Source organism: Phyllobates terribilis, unplaced genomic scaffold, assembly GCF_046119375.1.
Source record: "Phyllobates terribilis strain yellow unplaced genomic scaffold, ASM4611937v1 Scaffold_11__3_contigs__length_659146591, whole genome shotgun sequence".
Taxonomy (NCBI): domain Eukaryota; kingdom Metazoa; phylum Chordata; class Amphibia; order Anura; family Dendrobatidae; genus Phyllobates; species Phyllobates terribilis.
Genome location: NW_027362771.1, coordinates 524,103,994 through 524,128,523, shown reverse-complemented (window position 1 = coordinate 524,128,523; position 24,530 = coordinate 524,103,994). Strand labels below are relative to the sequence as shown.

The 24,530-nt window shown below is 50.8% G+C and overlaps 1 protein-coding gene across 5 annotated transcripts in view; it reads right to left on the bottom strand.

The window, feature by feature from the left end:
- PROM2 (prominin 2) overlaps positions 1–24,530 on the bottom strand; it is a 239,050-nt gene that overhangs the window by 176,376 nt on the left and 38,144 nt on the right. For all 5 annotated transcript variants that reach the window (XM_073653665.1, XM_073653664.1, XM_073653667.1 and 2 more), the window contains exon 4: positions 13,400–13,520. In XM_073653665.1, the coding sequence (XP_073509766.1) occupies positions 13,400–13,520 (121 nt within the window). The remainder of the gene's footprint in view (positions 1–13,399; positions 13,521–24,530) is intronic.

Sequence of the window (24,530 nt, the reverse complement as noted above, 5' to 3'; positions counted from 1 at the left end):
TTTACACCCTCAAAGTCACACTGGTCTTCAGGTTATACTTGAGGGAGAGTGGGCACAGTAACCTGTAGGCATAGAAGGGTCATCGAGCTGTTGTGCTGTGGCCGATGGTAAAGCCTCAGGATCGATGTGGTCCACAGTCGTGCCTCACATTGACTCTGACCCCCTGTCATACTGTAACTCGGCAATGACCTCCTTCTCGTTCTACTTTTTTTTCAGATAGTCCCTGTTTTGATCTCTTACCTTTTTCCCATGAGATTCCAGCTGTCACACCCTATTATCAATGGAGCGTGTAAAGCTTGTTCTCAGATGTGGAGCAATGTCCTCCACTTACTCTGCTCTCATCCCAACCACTGAGATTTAATGTGCTTTAAATCTTTTCTCCATTAAAGAAATATTACCGTGTGGTTTTAGGGCAAAAAAAAAAATGCAATTTAGAGCTAAGACTTTGTTTCCTTGCAACATTAATTATATGCTCACATCCAGAAATGCATGTCAGTCAACCGGGTCCTTTCTAATCCTCTCTTTTTGATCTCATCAGAGAGAAGCAGATAAAGTTACGGGTTAAAGGCCTGACGAGCGTAGCTGCTCCTTGAATTAATACACTGAAGAGGAGACTCATTGAAGACACTGAGGAGTTGATAGAGTATATAAAGTCCATCTTAATGTAAAATAAAACAGATGTATAGATAATGTCCTCAGTGGTGGGGTGTTATTCCTAAAAGGGATAATAAGGCTGTGTGCCCACGATGCGTTTTTTAAGCGTTTCCGCAGCGGCAAAAACGCTGCAGAAACGCTTAAAAAACACATGGTAGAAGGCCTGCCATGTTCCCCAATGATAATCCGCATGTGCTGTGCACATGCTGCGGAAATTTCTGCTGCGGATTATCATTGCGGAAAAAAACGCAGCACTACCAATTATTTTGCGGAAGTGCTGTGTTTTCGCCGCCATTGACTTGCATTGGAACGCATGGATTTCGCATCATTGTATCTGTAGATGCGCATTCCATGCGTTCCAATGTGCGGATGGCTATCCAGGTCTAGAGGAGAGGAGACTCTCCTCCGGACCCGGGTACCACAGAAACTGTGAAAAAAAGAATAAAATAAAAAATAAATATTATACTTGCCTTCTGATGGCCTCCGGTGTGCTTGTCTTCGCTTGCCGGCAGCTCGTGATGGACTGAAGGACCTGCGCTGACGTCATAGTCATGTGACAGGTCACGCGACGCTGATGTCGGCAGGTCCTTCAGTGTACCGCGATCTGCCGGCAGTCAGCACCGAGCGAAGCAAGACACCGGGGGCCATCAGAAGGTAAGTATAGATTAATTTTTTTTTTTTACCATTCTTTTGGTCACACTATATAAATCCATGCCGTTTGCATGGATTTATATAGTGTGACCAAGTTGTCAAGCACTTTCCAAGTGATGCTAAAATCGCTTGGAAAGCGTTTGTCAACCCGCATGTGGAAATGCATGTGAATAACGCTTCAAATCCGCATGTATTTGGCAGGAAAAACGCATGCACAATATGCATGCGTTTTTTCTGCCAGGGGAGATGCAGAAACGCTCAGGAAAAATCCGAAGCATTCTGCATCGTGGGCTCATAGCCTAACAATCCCTTCAATAAAACATTAAATCGGGAAACAAAACTTTTGTCAGGCTATGTGCCCACGTTGCGGAAATGAAGCAGAAAATTTCTGCTTCATTTCTGCATGTCCTTTCCCAAAAAAACGCATGCGGAATTCCGCAAGCGATTATCGTGCGTTTTTCGCGCGTTTTCGACATGCGGAATTGCCTTGCGTTTTTTATTGCATTGCAAAGGCAATTAAGCATGCGGAAACGCAAAATTAATTAACATGCTGCGGATTTTTGTGCACATCAAAAACGTTGCAGAAAAATCCGCAGCATGGGCATAGAACTTGCGGAAACTCATTGGGGACCATGGGGTGCGGATTACCAAGCGTTTTACAAGCGTTTCCGCTGCGGTAATTCCGCATCAAATACGCTTGTAAAACGCTACGTGGGCACATACCCTTACTGTGCAAAATTTTCTGCATGATCCTGAAACAGTGAGTCTTGTTGAAATTCTGCAGAGAACAAAGGGTTAATCTCCTGCTATTAAATACCAACCTCTTATCCAAGGACGTGTTTTTTTTTAGTAATATTTTGTCCTACTTCAGACAGGACGTGGAAAGCTTCAGCTGCAGTCAGTTGTCTTACAACCAGACACTTGAGAATGAGGAGGAGCAGGATGAGGAGCAGGAGGAGAAGGAGGAGGAGAAAGAGGAGGAGAATTGAGGAGGCGGAGCTCATGAGACATACAGAAAAGATTCTTTATGTATTTTTCAGTTTACATTATGATATGAGATAAAATAACAAATAAAACAGGATAAAAAAGAGAGAATGTTAAGCAAGAGACCTGTGGGATATATATTTTATTTTGTGCATTTTCTGTGGTTTGTGTTATTTTAAAATGATCGACCAAAAGGGTAAAACTAAGTCCAAACAGTGAAAAAATAAGAAGTTATAAAAGCAAATTGAAACTGCTGCAATTACACAGTAAGCCACGGCCACTAAGGAACTTGAAGAATGATTTTCATTCTGACTAAAGTGGCACCTGTGACTTTAAAACCAATATATTCATGTGACTTGATTGGACTTTTTGTGCTCCAAATAGGAGGACACTTTTGCAATAAAGTCCCATTTATTTCCTGAACTCTTTTAAATAAATGTCCAAGGGTATAAGATACCTGCAACTTTTGTACGTTCAGAATTTGGAGCGGCTTTAACGGGAACCCGTCATGTAAAAAAACACTATTAACCTGCAGATATGGGTTTAATCTGCAGGTTAATGGCGTTCTGACAGCGTGCAATGCCGGCACTGAAAGCCCCATTGCCGTGAGGAATTGAACTTTATTCACCCCCAGCAGCATTCAACTTCCAGGGTTAGCGCCGATTCGGTTTCAGTCACTGCTCAGCGGTGTAACTGCGCCCCTGGCACTGACTAACAGCAGGATCAAAATTAGAGCCTGCTGTCACTTGGTTGGGGACACAGTTACAGCTGCCACTCTCTGTACACTGAGCGGTGACTGAAACTGAGCAGGTGCCACCACTATGACTCTAAGGCAAGCACTTGCCGGAGGGAATAAAGTTAATTTCCTTCCGGCAGTAGAGTTCTCAGTGCCGATGCCGCATTGTGTCAAAACGCTATTAACCCCATATCTGCAGGTTATTAGCGTTATTTTTTACATTTAAAGGGGTTGATTCATGAGATGCGTTGCTGTGACGCCCAGCTGCGCTTGGTATTACAGATCCTAGAAGAGTGCATTGATGGATTCCTCCACAAGAGGCCCCATAAACATTCACACATCTCCACCTTCCACCTCAGACCATCAGAGGGAGCCCGTTAGGGAGATAAATAGGGAAGGTGGAGCCAGGCAGTTAGGAGTTCCTCTGGAGAGTTCAGCAAGTACAGACCTGAATACAGAGCTGAGCTCAGTCTAGTACAGTCTGTTGAGAGAGTTCCTGCAGTAAGCGTGCCTGAGAGGAGTCAGCTGCAGTGGAGCACAGTCCAGACTCAGTTGTAGCTCAGAGTAGTGAGCTTTAGGTGTGGCGGCGCCATAAGATCGGTGAAGCGCGGCAAGCTGCCGTTAGTGTGTATAGCCTAGTGAGGGCCCGAGTAGGCCGAAGGCGAGTGGAGAGTTAGTACATAGGGGGCAGAGGAGCTTAACCAGCTCACCCCGAAGCATTTACTGGACACCGGGTCCGAAGCTTAACGGGATCTCTATGACCCAGTAAGGCATAACCGGAATCCCTGGAGAACTACAAGTCCCAGGATCGCTAAAGTGCTGATACCTAACAGAGCCAGGAAACACATAGGCCCCGCAAGCTGAGGAGCGTGTATTCCAAGAAAAGGCCCAATCACAAAGTCAGCCAGCGCAGGACAGAGACAAAGTTAGGCCTAGCTCCAGGCAGGTCAGAAACTTACTACGCAGAGGCAAGTAACAGGAGGCCCTACACCCGCTCATTGGGGAAGATCCTGACATGCACCCTTCACCCTACAGTGCTCCCGGACGTGCCTGTATTTCCATCAGTAAAAGGTACTGAAGTGACTATCGTGTCTGTCCCTGTTGTTGCTCTGACCCGGCTGGGTCTCGCCTGTCCTGCATTCCCCTTTCCGTACGCTGCCCTGAGGCCTAGCTCCACCTGTGGGGAGCTATACCATCGAGCTGCCTTATCATCGGCCTCAGTGGACTGCGCAGCGCTGGTGATTCTCACCAGAAGCCACAGGTGGCGTCACGAGCTTTTATAAAATTAACAACTATCAACGCTTTTAAAGAGTGACCCCAGGGTATGGGCCCGGGAGCCGACCACCGCGACACCCCCAAGGCCAGGCAAAGGCCCGGGTACCGAGTCATCCCCATCCCCTGGGCTGGTCATCTCTTCCTGGCGTCACGAACAGGATTCCGTGCCCGCTGCAACGACGGAGTGTTATGCCCGTTGCCACCGGGTACTGTGCGCCTTTATTGAAGTGAACTGTATATTTGACTGTGGTGAAGACTGCTGCCTTTGTTGGGCTGCCGAGCGAGAAGAAGGGCGTAACCACGGGAAACTAAGGGGCGTACTTGCAAAAGAGCGCGAAGCCCCGGACACACCCTACGCCTCGATGTCAAACCAGGAAGCGCCAGGTCCTGGAAGGAGCAGCGGTGAGCGCTCTGACGTAGGACGCAAGCGACGCAAGGTCCTGAAGAAGACCGTCACCTGCGGAACTGCGGCCTACCGGAAGAAAAGAAGGTAGGCCACGGTTAGCTAGTGGGGCGCCAGAATGTCCGTGGAACAGCACAACGCCGGAATGCGGGTTAACATCCCTGACAATGAACTCGCACCCGATGCCGCGCAGGCCGAAGCGGCCGCTCCACCAGCAGCGCCTGTAACTCCTGTCATCCCCATAACTCTACCGTATTTTCCTGGAGCAAAGTGGCTTCCCCAGTACAACGGCAAACCAGATACCCTGTCTGGATTCAAACGGAAGATATGTGGTATACTGGACATGTACTCTATGACAGGCAAGCAAAGGGCCGCTGTTTTATTAGGACAACTGACCGGTGTTGCGGAACGGGAAGTGGAAACATGGTCGGCCGCAGACCAGGAGTCAGTGTCCGCAATCTTTCAAAAGCTACAGACTGTTTTTGAGGATCATACTGAGGCGGACCTCAGGATGAGGTTCTACAACTATTCTCAACAGCCGGAGGACAATGTTCGGGACTATGCCTGGCGTCTACAAGGGGCCCTGCGAGCTCTGAAACAGGTTAGTCCGACCAGCATCGAAAATGAGAACAAAATACTGAAGGAACAGTTTGTCCGGGGACTGAAGTCTCCTGAGGAGAGCAGGACTGTGCGTTGGTGGTCCCTAGATCATCTAGATGCCACCTTTGACAATCTTAAGGACATGGCTATAAAAGGACTGCAGCCCCTGGAAACAAATGCCATCCAATGTTACCAGGGTGGAGCCACCCCAGTGCCTGCAACACCCACCTTTTCCCCGGTGGCTGCTGAAGCCAAAGTTCCAGCAACGTCCATTAGAGAACTGGACAGTCTGCGCTCTGAGGTGCGTCAGTTGAGCAAAACCCTGACCACTGTGCTGAGTGCCCTGCAGCTGCGGACGGAGCCCGAGGAAGGAGGGAAGATCCTGTTAGCCGATAGCCCTGAGGATGTCCCCTGGATGCGAAGGAGGAGGAGGCCAACACCACCCTCTACGAGGAGCAGTGACCAGCGCCGTCCACAGAAGGACCCTACCTGCTACCGCTGTCGTAAGATCGGACACACCGCCCAGAAATGTCCTTTAAACGAGAAAACCCTGGGGCCGAGGGCCGACACCCAGGAGTAAATTCCCCAGGCCCATCAGACTGGTACAACAGGTTCGTCGGAGGAAGACCTTTCCTGTCCATTGTGGTGGACGGGATCCCGACGCACGCTCTGCTGGACACAGGCTCGCAGGTAACCATCATGCCTGACGTCCTCTACAAGAGGTTCTAGTCCCTAGACGACCTACGTCCTCCAGCTCCAAATCTTTCTGTTTATGCCTCAAACGGATTCCCCCTTAACCTAATTGGGGTTAAGAATGTGACTGTAAAGGTGGGGAGAGTGGAGCTGAAGGACCAGGAGCTAATTGTAGTAGAGACTAATCCTGATGACACCAATCCGTATATGGTACTTGGCACTAACATTGTTGGTAACTGTTTGGGAGAAGTTGTGTTCTTGCTCCAACAGATAGCTGACATTGCCAGACCAGGACAGAGGAGGGCGCTGCAGAAGGAGATCCGAGTCCTGATGTACCAACAGCAAGTAAGGTTAACGGAAGGTGAAATTGGTAATGTGCGTGTAACGGACCCCATACCCATTGTCATCCCCCCAATGAGTGAAATGCTCATCTGGTGTAGAGCTGCCATAGGTCTTAGAGGACAGAGATACCAGGCGGTAGTAGAACCCCTTTGCTCCGAGCACAGACCCACGCTCTTAACCGCCAGAGGAGTGGTAGATGTACGCAATGGGAGGGTGCCCGTCCGTCTTCTCAACTGTGGGGAAGATGAGGTCAGATTGCCACGTTATGCCACTGTTGCCAAATTACATGCTGTAAATAACAACTGCATTCACAAGGCGGAGTCCTTAACCTCATCAGATGAAGTGGAGGATAATAACCCTGCGACCCAGGTGGAGGATTGGTGTCAACAGCTCCATGTTGGGACAGACACCACTCCTGCCCATCAAAAATAGGTTGTACACCGGGTGGTTCAAGAATACCCGCAGGTGTTCAGTACACATCCACTTGACTTTGGGAGGATTAAGGGGGTTCAACATCATATCCCCACAGGTGACCATCCCCCAATCAAAGAACGTTACAGGCCTATACCACCAGCTCACTACCAGAAGGCTAAGGAGATGCTGCACGACATGAGAAAGGCGGGGGTAATAAGGGATAGTTGTAGTCCCTGGGCAGCTCCCCTAGTGTTAGTCAGGAAAAAGGACGGGAGCATGAGAATGTGTGTAGATTACCGTCAAGTAAATCGCATTACAAATAAAGATGCATACCCTTTACCACGCATAGAGGAGTCCCTAGCTGCCTTAAAGTCTGCAAATTACTTTTCCACCCTTGACCTCACTAGTGGGTACTGGCAAGTAGCTGTGGATGAGGAGGATCGGGAGAAGACGGCCTTTACAACCCCGATGGGACTCTGCGAGTTCAACAGTTTGCCGTTTGGACTCTGCAATGCCCCCGGAACGTTCCAGAGATTGATGGAGTGCTGCCTGGGACACCGCAACTTCGAGACTGTGTTACTTTACCTGGACGATGTAATAGTGTACTCCAGAACGTACGAGGACCACTTGAAACACCTGGCAGAGGTATTTGAGTCGCTGTCCCGGTATGGGATGAAGCTGAAGCCCTCAAAGTGCCACCTGCTCAAGAGAAAGGTACAGTACCTGGGGCACATTGTCAGTCCAGAAGGGGTAGCACCAGACCCGGAGAAGATCACTGCCATCCAGAAGTGGCCGGAGTCAAAAAACCTCAAGGAGGTGCGTCAGTTCCTGGGACTAGTAGGATACTACCGGAGGTTTGTAAAAGACTATACTAAGAAAGCAGCTCCTCTGCAAGACCTCCTGGTAGGGCAGTCCCCCAAAGGCAGAAATCCCCATTCCACTGGGGTAAGGAGCAAGCCGAGTCATTTCAGGAGATGAAGGAGATCCTGACGGGCGATGAGATCCTAGCCTACCCTGACTACAGCCAACCGTTCCTGCTGTATACTGATGCCAGCAATGAAGGGCTGGGAGCTGTCCTAAGTCAGAAGCACAATGGCCAGGAGAAGGTAATCGCATACGCAAGCAGGAAGCTCCGCCTGACCGAGAGGAACCCAGAGAACTATAGCAGCTTCAAGTTGGAGTTCCTGGCCTTGGTCTGGGCCATCACCGAAAGATTTAAGCACTACTTGGCCTCCAACAAGTTCACTGCCTACACTGACAATAACCCCTTGACCCATCTTGAAACAGCTAAGCTAGGGGCACTGGAACAATGATGGATGGCTCGGCTGTCAAATTACCAATCTACAATTAAATACCGGGCGGGCCGCAAGAACGCCAACACCGATGCCCTGTCCAGGATGCCTCACCAGTCAGACACAGAAGAAGAAGTTGATGACCTGGAAGAGATTGAGCTACCTGCCTTTCACCGGAATGGGATGATCCACGAGCAACGAGCCTCCAGGAAGCAGCGTGGGAAGACGTTAAACCCCCTGCCTCACCACAGCTGGAAAGAGACCCAGGACAGTGACCTGGTTGTCAGCCGCATTAAGGAGCTGATAACCCAAGAAGGTTCCTCCCTAGAAAAAGAAGCGTCTCTGCAAGCAAAGCAGCTGTGGAACGAGAGGAGCCGGCTGTTTATCTACTGTGAGAAGCTGTGCCGGAGGTACGTCAATCCAAAAACCCATGAGATGGTATGGCAGATAGTGGTCCCCAAGACAGACATCCAAATGGTGTTGGAGGCCTACCACGATCAGGTGGGGCACTTTAGCTGGAAAAAGCTAGAGACCCTGCTGAAGTGTCGATTCTACTGGGTAGGAATGCGCAGCTCCATTGAGAGGTGGTGCCGGGACTGTGGACCCTGTGGCGTTAGAAGAAAAGACTACAGCAGCCAGAAGGCACCCCTGCAACCCATCAAGACGACTCAACCCCTGGAGATCGTGGCCCTGGACCATGTCAAGCTGTCCCCCAGCCGGTCAGGGTACTCTTATGCTCTGACCATGGTGGATCACTACTCACGTTTCCTGGTGGTTGCCCCCGTCAAAGATCTGACGGCAGAGACAGCAGCAAAGACGTTCCAAGCGTGTTTCTGCAGACCCCATGGATACCCTGAGCAGGTACTGACTGACCAAGGCCCGGCCTTTGAGGCTGAATTGTTTAAGGAGTTCTGCCATCTATACGGGTGTACGAAGATAAGAACTACACCGTACCACCCACAAACCAACGGTCTCTGCGAAAAGATGAACAACATCATCATCGACCTGCTAAAGACCATACCACTTGAGGAGAGAAATCAGTGGCCAGACCTACTACCTGACCTAGTGGATCTGTACAATCATATACCAGTAAGTTCCACCAATTGCACTCCGGCATACCTCATGCGGGCAAGGCCAGGAAAGCTGCCCATGGATCTGGAGCTTGGTGTTGTTGAGCCTGAAGCTGATATGACCACTGAGGACTGGGACATGACCAGACAAGAGCAGTACAGAAGAGTACAAGCCTGTGTCGAGGACAGTCTCACTCGGGTGAGGGAAAAACAGGAGGCACACTACAACAAAAATGCGCCCGCAGAACCCTTCACAGCTGGTGAAGTAGTACTAAAAAGGAAAAGATGAAACCACAAACTTGACAACCAGTGGGAAAAAGAACCCTACATTGTGTTGAATTCAAGATTTGATAATAAGAAGACCTGCTTAATCAGTCGAGATGGAGGAAGAACGTCTGCTACAGTGTCCAGGGACCACCTAAAGTTATGTCCAAATCTACTGAAACCTCAAGAAGAAGTGCCTCTCGTTATCCCAGAGGAGCCTAAAGAAGCAGTGATACACACTGACTTAGGAGATTTCCCGGCAGATTGGCCCCAACTAGGAGGAGCAGTAATCATTCCAACACTCCAATTCTACGAACAGCCAGAAAACGCTCCACCACAAGTTGAACCTGTAAGTGCTGCAGAAGAGCCTAGTGCCGCAGAAGAGCCAGCTCAAGAAGAATCCCCGGACGAAGGATCCCCGGCAGGAGAAGAGCAGGAAGGCCCAGCCAATGGTAGACTTGCCAGTTCCAGAGAGAGGTTAAGGCAGTTTTACAACTTAGTCACACGTAGAACCGGTAGGGTAACTGATAGTACAGACATTGATACCACACAGACCACCACACTACGCAAATCAACACGTAGTACTAGAGATAAACCCCCTGTCAGATACACTGAGTAAGATAGCTAAACTCTGACAAATGTAGATAGTTACCCCTGGGGTATTATATAGTATTATGTATTATTGTACTGTATTATTGTGCATTTTCATGCAAATGTATATTATTTTGTGCTTTGCTTTATTATTGAACAGTTCAAGTGACAGGGACACTTTACGTTATTAATTCCTTTATTATTTGCCTAATAACTTCGTGGCTGAGGACTGTGTACAGCCCAAAAACTGCTTTTTGTATATAATTGCACTTCCTGGAGTGCCCCTTTTAGGTGACCTCAGAAGGAAAACCTGTCTGGAGTGGCTCTTTTGGAGGTCCAACTCGGGATCTTCATGCCCTGCAGCCACCCCAGGGCCTACGTTGAGGGTTTGGGACAGGTCCCTCAAAACCACCAAGTACTCTACCCTGTGAGATGGACATACTGTCTGGGAACCTCACCATAAGAGACTTGAATTCTGAGGACACTTTGTACCTGTTTATGTTTTTGTTACGTAACGTTTAAGCTTGGTGCCTCCCATAAAGGGAGGATTGTTAATGTTTCTTATTGTTGTTTCAAAATGTACTTCAGCCCGGGAGTGCTGAGCTTTGCTAGGGGGGAATGTGACGCCCAGCTGCGCTTGGTATCACAGATCCTAGAAGAGTGCATTGATGGATTCCTCCACAAGAGGCCCCCATAAACATTCACACATCTCCACCTTCCACCTCATACCAGCAGAGGGAGCCCGTTAGGGAGATAATCGGTGAAGTTCGGCAAGCTGCCGTTAGTGTGTATAGCCTAGTGAGGGCCCGAGTAGGCCGAAGGCGAGTGGAGAGTTAGTACATAGGGGGGCAGAGGAGCTTAACCAGCTCACCCCGAAGCATTTACCGGACACCAGGTCCGAAGCTTACCGGGATCTCTATGACCCAGTAAGGCATAACCGGAATCCCTGGAGAACTACAAGTCCCAGGATTGCTAAAGAGCTGATACGTAACAGAGCCAGGAAACACATAGGCCCTGCAAGCTGAGGAGCGTGTATTCCAAGAAAAGGCCCAACCACAAGGTCAGTCAGCGCCGGACAGAGACAAAGTTAGGCCTAGCTCCAGGCAGGTCAGAAACTTAATACGCAGAAGCAAGAAACAGGAGGCCTAACACCTGCTCTTTGGGAGGGATCCTGATATGCATCCTTCACCCTACAGTGCTCCGGGATGTACCTGAATTTCCACCAGTAAAAGGTACTGAAGTGACTGTCGTGTCCATCCCCGTTCTTGCTCTGACCAGGCCAAATCTCTCCGTCCTGCATTCCCCATTCATACCCTGCCCTGAGGCCTAGCTCCACCTGTGGGGAGCCATACCATTGAGCTGCCTCATCACCGGCCTCAGTGGACAGCGCAGTGCTGGTGAATATCATCAGAAACCACAGGTGGCGTCACGAACTTTTATAAACTTTACAAATATTAACGCTTTTAAAGAGAGACCCCAGGGTATGGGCCCGGGAGCCGACCACCGCGACACCCCTAAGGCTAAATGCCCGGGTACCGAGTCATCCCATTTCCCCTGGGCTAGTCACATGCACTAGTCTTTTCCGTATTTCGGATGAAACTCACCAAGTGTATGGGTGTGCAAAAAAATTTTGAATCCCGTAAGGATCACCTCTATATCATTTGATTTTTATAGTTAAATTGCCCTTACCAGTAAAGCAAACTTGTTTTTGGTCTTGTAAATTTTATCCACTGCAGGTCAGAAACTTACTACACAGAGGCAAGTACCAGGAGGCCCTACACCCGCTCATTGGGGAGGATCCTGACATGCACCCTTCACCCTACAGTGCTCCGGGACGTGCCTGAATTTCCATCAGTAAAAGGTACTGAAGTGACTATCGTGTCTGTCCCTGTTGTTGCTCTGACCCGGCTGGGTCTCGCCTGTCCTGCATTCCCCTTTCCGTACGCAGCCCTGAGGCCTAGCTCCACCTGTGGGGAGCTATACCATCAAGCTGCCTTATCATCGGCCTCAGTGGACTGCGCAGCGCTGGTGATTCTCACAAGAAGCCACAGGCGGCGTCACGAACTTTTATAAAATTAACAGCTATCAACGCTTTTAAAGAGTGACCCCAGGGTACGGGCCCGGGAGCCGACCACCGCGACACCCCCAAGGCCAGGCAAAGGCCCGGGTACCGAGTCATCCCCATCCCCTGGGCTGGTCATTGCACCTTCTGAAGAGGTGCCAAGGAGGCCATCATGTAGCAGGAAGATCTCAGTGTTTCCACATAAGACTAATGTGGCTGCTGGACCATGGTCCTACAAATCGTTTTAATGAAAAGGAACCTTGATTTATGCAGCTGACTCCACAGTCAGTTAATATAGACAGTGTAGGTACCGTCCCAATTTAGGGTCACCTTGTCGCTGGTGGGACGGCTTGTATACTTTTTTTGATCAAAAATAGTTCACTAAGTACCCTATATTTAATATGCAACTTTGCTTTACATTTATATATTATGATGGTAGGGTATGAGATATATTTTTTGTCTTTTGTAGGTTTTGCTTCTTTATGCTAGTGTGAACATGCTCCTATTTCTTGCATGTGTACCATCTTAGACCTCAGTTCACATTGCTTGGTTTTTTTTCCACAGGCAGTATGAGTAAGAGTCTGGATATACTATTGCAGCCACACGAGAAAACATAGTTTAAAGGTCCGACTGGGGGAGAGATAAGACAAGTTTGCACCACCCCAGCTAGCTTGTCCTCACCCCCCCAGGTGATCGACAGGTCTCTCCCATGTGTGTACATATGGAGAGACCAGAGCGATGCAGGGAGAAGAACTTCAAACTATATTTTGTCTGAATGCCGGAACATTTCAGAAAAAATATACGTGGCTGCAGTCGTGTAGCCAGGCTCTGACCAAGGGCAGCAGGCATCAAGGCACTGTTTCCCTTTAACTTTAGGTTGTATATTGATGTTCTCTTTTGGATGTTGGAACTGTTTACAACTATTTATTGTGTCAAATACGTAATAATCAAAGACATCATATATCAATATAATTCTCTTTGCTTCAATGACATCTATATCAGGGTCCTTTGATGTCTTGTACAATGGAATTTCAGGACCCCTATCAAGCAATGACGTACTTAGATGAGTGGTCCCCACTACAAAAATCTGAATGAGTTCCTATCTATGGTATTCAGTGTTTGAAGACTCTGGTGTTTGAAAAACCCTCCATACCTCCTCCATAGCTCCTTGTCCAATTCTTAACCCCTTGGTTTATCAAACAATTTAATTCCTCTGCATATGGCAAAGATAATGAACAAAATTAGAGCTGAGATCCCCTCTACAGTGGCCCCAGAAGCACCCATAGAGGTTATCTCTTAAACTCTTGGTAGTAAATGGTGAATACCCCATATGAATTTCAACTTTACAAATACTTCTATTTCCCGTACCTGAGGTATGCCGCTTACAGAAGACCGAAAGTCCTGCAAGACCCTAGTCACGTCCTGCACTCCGGTGCCAACCTCTTCATGCGTCTTCTGGTTCAAGTAGAAAGTACAGACTATTCCTGCACTGAGAAAGAAGAAAAGAGAGTTTCACTGATTTATTACATTGCACCATTGATTGTATCAATCGTTATACTGTATAACTTGCAAACGAAAAACAAACATGTAAAAACTCATGAATACCCACATACATAAGGCAGATGATGTGACGCTCGCAAGCCCTGCCCTGGGAAGATGGGGTACTCGGAGCCGGGTCCGACGTTGGGAAACGGGGATGCAGTCGTGGCCTGGACTCATTCCGTGCCCAGGGCCGTCACATTAAAAATGGTGTTAGGGCTTTCTGGGTTGAGTGGTAATTGTTGACTACGCCACCTGTGGTGTCTGGTGATGCGCCACCAGCGCCGCTACAGTCCGCTGAGGCCCGATGTCATGGCGGCTAAAGTTCTCGCTGCTCCCCACAGGCGGAGCGCGGCCTCAGGGCAGGTAAGGCAGGATAGCGGAGGGTTAGTAGTAGTAGCGTGGGGAGTGCGGGTACCGCGTCGTGTGGTATGGCACGTAATGAACAGTCCGGAGGCCATAGGGATGAATTTCCAAGGCTTTACTCACAGTTCTCATAAGCAGCGCAAGGCTTCTCCCTGCTCCTCGCAGAGTCCTGCGGCCACCAGGGACGGGGGTCCAACTACCTCCGAGGAAGTCCAGTGTGAAGTAGCATCCCTACACCAGAGTGTTCCTGCACTACAGACTTTACCCTTTCCCGTCTGTGCGTGTGTAGATAGGCCGGGTCTCCCTCTGAGCTCCTCTCAGGTGTAGGGCTCGGGTGGCAATTCCTCTCCATCCGAGGCCCGGCGGGATCCTCAGGGCCTAACCGGGCTTTCCCGTCCTGGACGTAGAGTACGAGTTCGGGTGTCGGGGGCTGGTACCCCTCTTGCAGCCGGAATCCCTCTGAATATATCAGGTAGGCGAGGACAGGTGGCGTGCTCCGCTCCGTCTGCATCCTCCCCGGGACCCATTTGCTAGGGAGCCACACTCTAAAGCTCCCGGGCCTTCTTGATCCTGGTCCTTGGCCGGGTTGAGACATTCCTTGCCTGCAACCTTCCTCTCGTCCCATAGATCGGGGTACGAGGGCTGTGTCCCATGCCGGTGCAGGCCCACACAGGATCTGCGCTCCCGGAGGGAAGTCACATTACACACAGTATTTTGACAGCTTGACAGCCCAAGAACCGCCAAAGAACCAAGATCAAAGATGGCATTCCAATAAATATGAAATTAGAAGTGTCACTGACTAACTGTTCCTCCACCCACACCCACTAACTGGTTCCTACCACTTTGTGTTCCCCAGACTCCCTGTAACCAGGGGAGCAGCACTAGTGCATACTAGCTCCCTCTGGTGGAGATGTGGTGTTGGATGCAAAAGGCTAGATCACTACCATCACACTGGCCTTACCTCAGAGGAGGAACACCACACTCCATTGAAGAAGTGCAGCATTCCTGTGGCGGTCGAACCCTCTGGGGCGCCACAGATGACACCCACACTTTAGTTTACTCTCACATTGCCAACAAGCTCAACTTACTATTCATAGATACAAGCTCAGAGATATTCTGGAACCAATGATACCGTACATGAGAGCAGCTGTGCCACTTATGTCCATAGGATGGGTCGATTTTGCAACCTGGCAATCTTTCGTTTTTTATACCATTCTGCCCAGTATCATAACCTTTTTTTCCCATCATCATAGCTGTACGAGCAGTTGTTTTCTTGAGGAACGAGTTTTACTTTTGAATGATATCATTTATTTTTCCTTATTGTATTCTGAAAATCATGAAAAAAAAAACAAGGACAAAAAACAAAAAAAATCTGCCCTTTTACTAATCGATTTAGGATAACCCGAGCTCAAGGCTAGGGTCACACCAGCATATTTTCTCTCATCCAAGAGAATTGGGCCGATTATGCTAATCACACTCTGATCAAACTCTGAACAGAGTATGATCAGAGTATGATCAGAGTGTGATCACAGTGTGATCCAATTTTCTCAGATGGGGAAAAAAGTGTCTCCATCTTTACCATTGTCAGTCCTTGAAAATCAGACTACTCTCAGATGTCATCCGAGTGCAGTCTGATGGTTTCCACGAACTTGCAGGGCCAAGTATGATCCAATAATTGACTCCAACTCGGGCATTCTGTCGAGGAAAAAATTTGACATGTAAACGGTCCCATAGAATAACATTGGCTCGAGTCCGAAAATATGGTCGTCTGCAGGAGACCTAAATGGAACCTGCCAGCAACATTAACCCTGCGTAAGCAGAGGTAGTGCAGGATAGGGCAGTTCAGAACATTATGAAAGACACCAATTGTGGCACCATCCACTGTGCAGTTCCATCAAAATACAGATTTTACTGATATACAAATCAGTCTTGCATGTGCTTTGGTGAGCGTATCAGTGCACTTGCAGTCTTATGGTTCCTCCTTGCGTCTCCCTCCCATTCCAGCTTCTTGATTGACAGTGGAGAACAGAATAGACTTAATGCAGCAGAGCCACAGACAGGAGCCAGTGAAGAGAGTACACTGACACTGTGTGAGTGGTGTGCCGCTTGGATCCTGCAGTGTCAGTGTGCTCGCTCATCACTGGCTTCTGTCGGAGGCCGCCACTCAGTACTGTACTGTGGACTGTAACCAGTAATGAGTGCACACACCAACAATGAGCACGACTGGGCTCCTGCAGTGTCAGTGTACTGTCTCATCACAGGCTCCTGTCTGGGGCTTCTGCTGGGTACTGTACTGCAGACAGGAGCCAGTAATGAGTGAACACACTAACAATGAGCACGGCTGGGCTCCTGCAGTGTCAGTGTGCTCTCTCATTGCTGGCCCCTTTCTGGGGCTACTGCTCGGTACTTTACTGCAGACAGGTGCTAGTAATGAGTGCACACACTAACAATGAGCATGGCTGGGCTTCTGCAGTGTCAGTGTGCTCTCTCATCACAGGCCCCTGTCTGGGGCTACTGCTGGGTACTGTACTGCAGACAGGAGCTAGTAATGAGTGCACACACTAACAATGAGCATGGCTGGGCTTCTGCAGTGTCAGTGTGCTCTCTCATCACAGGCCCCTGTCTGGGGCTACTGCTAGTTACTGTACTGCAGACAGGAGCCAGTAATGAGTGCACACACTAACAATGAGCATGGCTGGGCTCCTGCAGTGTCAGTGTGCTCTCTCATCACAGGCCCCTGTCTGGGGCTTCTGCTGGGTACTGTACTGCAGACAGGAGCCAGTAATGAGTGAACACACTAACAATGAGCATGGCTGGGCTTCTGCAGTGTCAGTGTGCTCTCTCATCACAGACTCCTGTCTGGGGCAACCGCTCAGTATAGTACTGCAGACAGAAGCCAGTAATGAGTGCAGAAACTAACAATGAGCATGGCTGGGCTCCTGCAGTGTCTCTGTGGAGGTGCAGAGCCAATGATTAAGTACAGGGAGTGCTCACATCAAGATATAATTTCTCTGTATTACGCATGACATTCTCCTATTCAAGTCTATAGGTGCGCCCAAAAAATCAGATCCCGTACAAATCAACCGTATAGCATAAGGTTATTATCTGAAACTGTATTTGGTCTTGTAAATTTTAATAACTACTGACGTACAAAAATGGATGCCGTTCGGATTGCATAAAGTTGACAATATAGATGACAATATAGATGAAAGACTAAGGCTGTGTGAACTTAGCCTTAGACCTTTATGACGCGCCCCTGGGCCTGTGTCGCGCTGCGTTGCGCACGCGGGAGCTTACCCGGAGCCGGATCTCTTGAGGGTTGTAGTCTCGTGGCGGTGACCCGGTCCGTGCCCAGGGAGTCAAACTGAGCGGCGATGTAACAGCGGTAGATGTAGGACGACTACGCCACCCGTTGAATGCAGCTATGGAGCTGCCGCTGCAGGACAGTCCGCTGAGGCCGGTGGATGGATGGTGCAGCGTAGATGGTATAACCCCCAACAGGAGGGGTATGGCCTCAGGGCAGCAGATGTGGATGATGGGGGTAGCAGGAACCACTCAGAGACGGTGCGGTGTAATTCAGGGTCTTTACTGGTAACAACGATAGACCCTCCCGGAGTACTTGCTAGTGAACGGGGCCTGGTCAGTCCTTGAGCAGATGGGATCTCCCCTGGCCAGGCGGAGTTGTAGGCCTCCCAAACTGACTGTACTCTTCTGGCTACCTTGCTAGAAGCGGATATAAGTAGCCCATGTCCCTGAGTGTACCGTGTGGTGCTCACCCGTATGGCCGGTGACTCGGGGCCTTCTAATGGCTTCCGCTCCACGATGGCGGTGCTGGTCCCACGCGTGTGACCGTGCCTTCGGGTTTCTGGGCCTGAGGACCTGAAATCCCCTGCCGGTCGGCTTCTGCTGCTGGGTAAGAGTTAGTCCCCACAGCCTCGGACGCCGGGTCCGGTAAGAAAGCTTCTCAGTCAGGGCGAGCTCTGCAGCTGCCAGCCCCTGACTCGTAGTAGTATTGCTTCTGCTGTTTCTTGTCTCTACTCTCCTTGACTGACTAACCCTGCCTCAGCCCAGGGTTTATACAGGGGAAGTTCTTCCCCTCCCAAGACTGGGCAGGAGGTGTGGCATGCACAGGATCCCTGACCAAAGGACCTCCCATCTGCTCTCAGACATAACATTACATTACTGTGGAAAACCAGACCCCTGAGGTGCCACATTCCCCCCTAGTGAAATTTAGTACTCCGGGACTAAACATATTTTAGAAAAAACATAACAAGATATAACAACAATAATAGTACAATAAGAAGAAACACATAAAGGTGGTCACGGCATGTCCGTAACCGGGTGTAGTCTTTGAAGAAAGCAAGGTGTCCATTTCACCAAAACAGGGAGACGTAACCAGGTAGGGGTCTGTCCTACCCCGAGTCCTTAACAGTCTCTAGTCCATCCTGGGTTACGCTCCAACTATGTACAAGGATTCCCGGTAAATCCACCAAGGATTCCTAAAAATAACTGGAAACACAAAATTATACACAAGCAACAATACACAGATAAACATAAATAAAACAATTTATACACTTCAAATCCTCCAGCGTGCGGGTAACTGGCCTCTAGTGGCCCTAGTGGACCTACGAAGCTGACTGTCTGGCCCTGAACTACAGGGTGTAGGAGCTGTCAAGGGTAAACTGGGCAGCTGTCTACCGGCTCTTTGTCTCACTAGGGGTACGGCAGGCTCACTATAAGCAGAGGGTTGATCCTCCTGTTCTGCTTGTGTGGAGTCTTCTGCCTCCTGGACCGGCTGTTCTTCCAGCTCTACCTGTTGCTCCGTAGGTGCTTGGGATGCTGGTTGGAGGAAGGTGAGTACGGGTACCACAACTGCACCATTGACTTGAGTCCAAGACCGAGGGAAGTCCCCGAGCACAGTACTAACCATATCTTCCCTTTCCTCTACGGGTCGATGGTCTTCTTGTTCCTCTTCAGGGTTCCTCAGTTGTTCGGGACACTTCTTCAGGTGGTCCCGGGATACAATGGCTGTGGTTTCCCCTCCGTCTTTACTGATGGTACAAACCTTCGGGTTCTCGTGGCTTGAGGGCAGTACGGTGTACGGGTCCTTCTCCCACTGGTCATCCAACTTGTGGAGCCGTCTCTTCCTCTTCAAGACCTGCTCTCCGGGTACCAGGGGAACAGCGGGAGCATACTGGTTGTAAGTTTTCTCTTGTCTTTCCCTAGCCTGACAGAGACTTCGCTCCACGCTCTCCTGTACTCTCCGGTACTGCTGCTGCCTCTCTGTGTCCCAGTCTGTTTCTGGTGAAGTGTCCTCGGGTGTCAGGACTCCCATTTCCAGGTCAACAGGTAACTTACCAGGTCTTGCCCTCATTAGGTAAGCCGGGGTACAGTTGGTGGAACCTACCGGGATGTGGTTGTATAGGTCCACCAGATCGGGCAACTTCTCAGGCCACAGACTGCGTTCTTCCAGGGGCAACGTTTTTAGAAGATCCATTACCACCTGGTTCATTTTCTCACAAAGTCCATTAGTTTGCGGATGGTAGGGTGTCGTCCTTATCTTCCGGCAGCCATACAGATTGCAGAATTCCTGGAAGACCTCCGCTTCAAAGGCAGGTCCCTGGTCCGTCAGCACTTGGTCCGGGTACCCGTGTGGACGGCAAAAGTGCTGCTGGAAGGCTCTAGCTGCTGTTTGAGCCGTTAAGTCCTTGACGGGGACGACAACCAGAAACCGGGAGTAATGATCCACGATGGTTAACGCGTAGACGTAGCCACTTCTGCTTGGGGTCAGTTTTACATGATCCAAGGCTACCAGTTCCAACAGTTGCCGGGTGACGATGGACTGCAGGGGAGTCTTCTGGCTGGCACGGTCCTTCCTTCTCAGGTTGCACGGGCCACAGTCTCTGCACTTCTCGATGGTTCCCCTCATGCCTACCCAGTGGAACCGCTCGCGCAGCAGGAACTCCAGCTTCTTCCACCCGAAGTGTCCAGCTCCGTCGTGGTATGCCTCCATCACCATGGCTGCGTCTCTTCGTGGCACCACTACTTGCCAGAGTAATTCATGCGTCCGGGAGTTAACCATTCTGCGGCACAACTTCCCTTTGTAAAGGAACAGTCGACTCTTCTCTGCCCATAGTTGTTTGGCTTCCTCAGGAGCGTCTGGTTCAAGGCGAGCCTCCGGCCGAGTCAGCATCTCCTTCACCAGTCGGACGGCAGGGTCGCTGTCTTGCGTTTCCGCCCAGTTGTAGTGGGGTAAGGGGTTCAACGTAGCAGCCTGCTTACTCCTTACCCGGTGGGAATACTGGATAGTCCCATGACGGTGGAACGCAGGGAGTTCAACTTCTTCCAGTCCCTCCGGATCTTCTCCTCCGTCCGGCAGGTTGGGCATCCTGGACAGGGCGTCCGCATTGGTATTGGAGCGTCCTGCCCGGTATTTGATTGTGAACTCGTAGTTGGACAGACGGGCCATCCACCTCTGCTCCAGGGCACCGAGTCTTGCCGTGTCCAGGTGTGTCAACGGGTTGTTATCCGTGTACACGGTGAACCGGGAAGAAGCGAGGTAATGCTTAAAGCGCTCGGTGACTGCCCATACTACGGCCAGGAACTCTAACTTAAATGAGCTGTAATTCTCGGGGTTCCTTTCGGTGGGTCGCAGTTTTCGGCTGGCGTAGGCGATTACTCGTTCCTTCCCCTGCTGGATCTGGGACAGTACGGCTCCTAGCCCGATGTTACTGGCGTCGGTGTAGAGGATAAAGGGCTGGCTATAATCCGGGTACGCCAGGATTTCGTCCCCCGTGAGGGCCATCTTCAGCTGGCGGAAGGACTCTTCTTCCAGCTCCTCCCATTTGAAGGGCGGCTTCTGGTTCTTGGCCTTCCGGGACTGGCCTATCAGGAGGTCCTGCATAGGTGCTGCCTTTTTGGTGAAACCGGGAATAAACCTTCGGTAGTAGCCTACCAACCCGAGGAACTGCCGCACTTCTTTTACGCTGGAGGGGCTTGGCCATTCCTTAATTGCGGTGATCTTATCAGGGTCGGGAGCCACTCCGTCAGCGCTCACCACGTGTCCCAGGTACTGCACCTTTGGTTTCAGGAGGTGACACTTGGAGGGTTTCACCTTTAGGCCGTAACTTGCCAGAGCTTCGAACACTTCCGCCAGGTGTTTCAGGTGGTCCTCATACGTCTTAGAATATACGATGACATCGTCCAGGTACAACAGGACCGTCTCGAAGTTTCTGTGGCCCAGACAACACTCCATTAGTCGTTGGAAGGTTCCCGGTGCGTTGCAGAGTCCGAACGGCATGCAGGTGAACTCGCTAAGTCCCATCGGGGTGGTGAATGCGGTCTTCTCCCGGTCCGCCTCTGCTACAGGAACCTGCCAGTACCCGCTAGTGAGATCCAAGGTAGAGAAGAAGTTAGCAGATCTTAAAGCAGCCAATGACTCCTCTATCCTTGGTAAGGGGTACGCATCCTTGTGTGTGATACGATTGATTTTCCGGTAATCTACACACATCCTCATGGTGTTGTCTTTCTTTCGGACTAAGACTAGTGGAGCTGCCCAGGGGCTACAGCTATCCCTGATCACCCCAGCCTCCTTCATGTCTCTAAGCATCCCCTTGGCGTGTTGGTAGTGGGCAGGGGGTACGGGTCGATACCTCTCTTTTATAGGAGGATGGTCTCCCGTGGGGATGTGGTGTTCTACCCCCTTGACTCGCCCGAAGTCTAACGGGTGTTTACTGAACACTCTCTCGTACTCCTGAACCACCCGATAGACTCCTTGTTTCTGGTGTGCGGGAGTGGAGTCAGTACCCAAATGTAGTTGCTGACACCAGTCCTCCATGTTTTTCTTAGAGCCGTTACCTTCCTCCGGGTGAGATGGAGGCAAGGGTTCCACAGATTGTATAGAATTTTGGTTAATGGTATATAATTTGGCTAGCGTGGCATACCGGGGCAGGTACACTTCCCTCTCCCCGATATTTATTATGCGAACGGGCACCCTCCCATGGCGTACATCAACCACCCCCCGTGCTGTCAAAATGGTGGGCCTACTGTCCGAGTAAACTGGTTCTACCATTGCCTGGTAATCTCTACCTCTCAGACCAATAGCTGCCCGGCACCAAATCATCATTTCACTTTTTGGGGGCATGGCAATAGGAAAAGGGTCACACATTCTTACGCTACCAATCTCACCGCCGGAGAGTTCCACCTGTTGCCGTCGCATCAGTGCCCGGATCTCTTTCTGGAGCACCCGCTGCTCGCCGGAGCTGGCGTTCTTGGCAACCTGCTGTAAAAGGAAAATCACCTCTGCAAGACAATTTTCAATTACATTAGTTCCTAGAGTTATTTTTGGGTGACTCTCATGTTTGTCAATATCTACAATGATCAGTCCCTGTGCTGCCAGTTCGACTCTACCGATTTTGATGGTCACCTCTTTAAATCCGATCTGTGGCACGGGCTGGCCATTGCTGGCGATGATACTCAAGTCGTCGTCAGGGTAGCGGGTAATATCCGAGTCATTCCAGTACTGCTTAAAGAGCACGTACGGGATGGTGGTGACCTGTGACCCGGTGTCCAGTAGGGCACTCATGGGAATGCCATCCAGTACCACAGGCAAGACTGGACGTCCTCCCACATATCTGTCGCGCCAGTTCGATGGGCCTGGTGATCTTTTTCCTGGGGGTTGGCCCTCTACCCCAGGTTGTGCCCGTTTAAAGAACAGTACCTTGCCATATGTCCAGGTTGATTGCAGCGGCGGCAGATGGGTCGTCCGTCCTCGCTGTATCGGTCACTGGGTCTTCCTCTGGCCGGTGGGGTCCTCCTTGGTCGACGCCACGGGATGTCCTCCGGTCCGGATGCCAGCTGGATCTTCCCTGGGGTGGAAGCCTGTAAAGACTGCACAGTTCGGGTTAGCGCAGCAACGCTCTTAGCTAGCTCTTGGACCTGATGGTGTAGGTCTGGAGCCGGGTCATTGTCCAAAGCCTGCGCATCAGCTCCCACAGGCCCTGTCGACAAGGGCGCCGCCTCCTGGTGGTAAGTGATAGCAGGGCGCTTGTGGGTCACAACGCCACCCGGTGCCGGTTCTCGGAGCACCCGGATGGCTCTGTCCTTGAACTGTGCAAAGCCCAGATGGGGATCCTGTAAGGCCATTGCCCGCAACTGGGTTCGGTGGGTATTACAATACAGTCCCTCTATAAACTGTTCGGTCAACAGCCTGTCCTCGTTTCCCACTCCATCAGGGTCGGTCTGCTTAATGGCCCTCAGGGCCTCTTGTAGGTTTAGTGCATAGTCCCTTATACTCTCATGCGCTCGCTGCTTGCACCCGTAGAATCTAAGCTTAATCTCGGCTGAGGTGCGGGTATCAAAGGTGTCCTTCAGCCGGGTTAGTATCCCTGCGACAGTCTTCCTCCCAGGTGGCCAGGATTTTACTTCCCTTTTGGCTGCCCCGGTTAGTTGGGCCACCAGGATGCTCACTTTTTGCTCTTCTGTGAGGGGGTACACCTGGAAGAGGCTATCCAGCTTTTCTCTAAAGTCATGCAGGGTATGTGACTCCCCTGAGTACTGGGGTAGCCAAGCTGCTCCCGGGATATAGGGCATGGTGAAGGGCATAACTGCAGCAGCGGTAGCGCTGGCGGGGGTTGAGGCAGTGAAGCTCTCCTCCGTATCCGACATCTTCCTCCCCCCTAGTGGACCGTGGCCTACCTTGCGATGATCCTGTTCCGTAGGCCGCGGCTCCGCAGTGGATCGTCAGGGTTGAGGACCTTCCGTCGCGCTCCTGTGACGTCGGCGTCTGCTGGGCTCCTTCCAGGACCTTACGCAACGTCTGGACGTGAGGCGGGGCTTCAGTTCTCGCGCGCTTTCGGAGTCCACGCCCCTCTTCTTCCCGCGCGGCATCCTCAAGATGGCGTCCAATGGCGGGAAAACTCCACGGATGGCGGGAAGAAGGCAGAAGATGGCGCCGGATGGCGGGAAACTTCACCGATGGCGGGAAGAAGGCTGAAGATGGCGCCGGATGGCGGGAATCTTCACCACAGGTAAGTTTGAAAAGTCTCTTTTTCAGGCACGCAGTACCCGGTGGTTGCGGGCACGAAATCCTGCCGACTACGCCAAAGTTGACGCGCCCCTGGGCCTGTGTCGCGCTGCGTTGCGCACGCGGGAGCTTACCCGGAGCCGGATCTCTTGAGGGTTGTAGTCTCGTGGCGGTGACCCGGTCCGTGCCCAGGGAGTCAAACTGAGCGGCGATGTAACAGCGGTAGATGTAGGACGACTACGCCACCCGTTGAATGCAGCTATGGAGCTGCCGCTGCAGGACAGTCCGCTGAGGCCGGTGGATGGATGGTGCAGCGTAGATGGTATAACCCCCAACGGGAGGGGTATGGCCTCAGGGCAGCAGATGTGGATGATGGGGGTAGCAGGAACCACTCAGAGACGGTGCGGTGTAATTCAGGGTCTTTACTGGTAACAATGATAGACCCTCCCGGAGTACTTGCTAGTGAACGGGGCCTGGTCAGTCCTTGAGCAGATGGGATCTCCCCTGGCCAGGCGGAGTTGTAGGCCTCCCAAACTGACTGTACTCTTCTGGCTACCTTGCTAGAAGCGG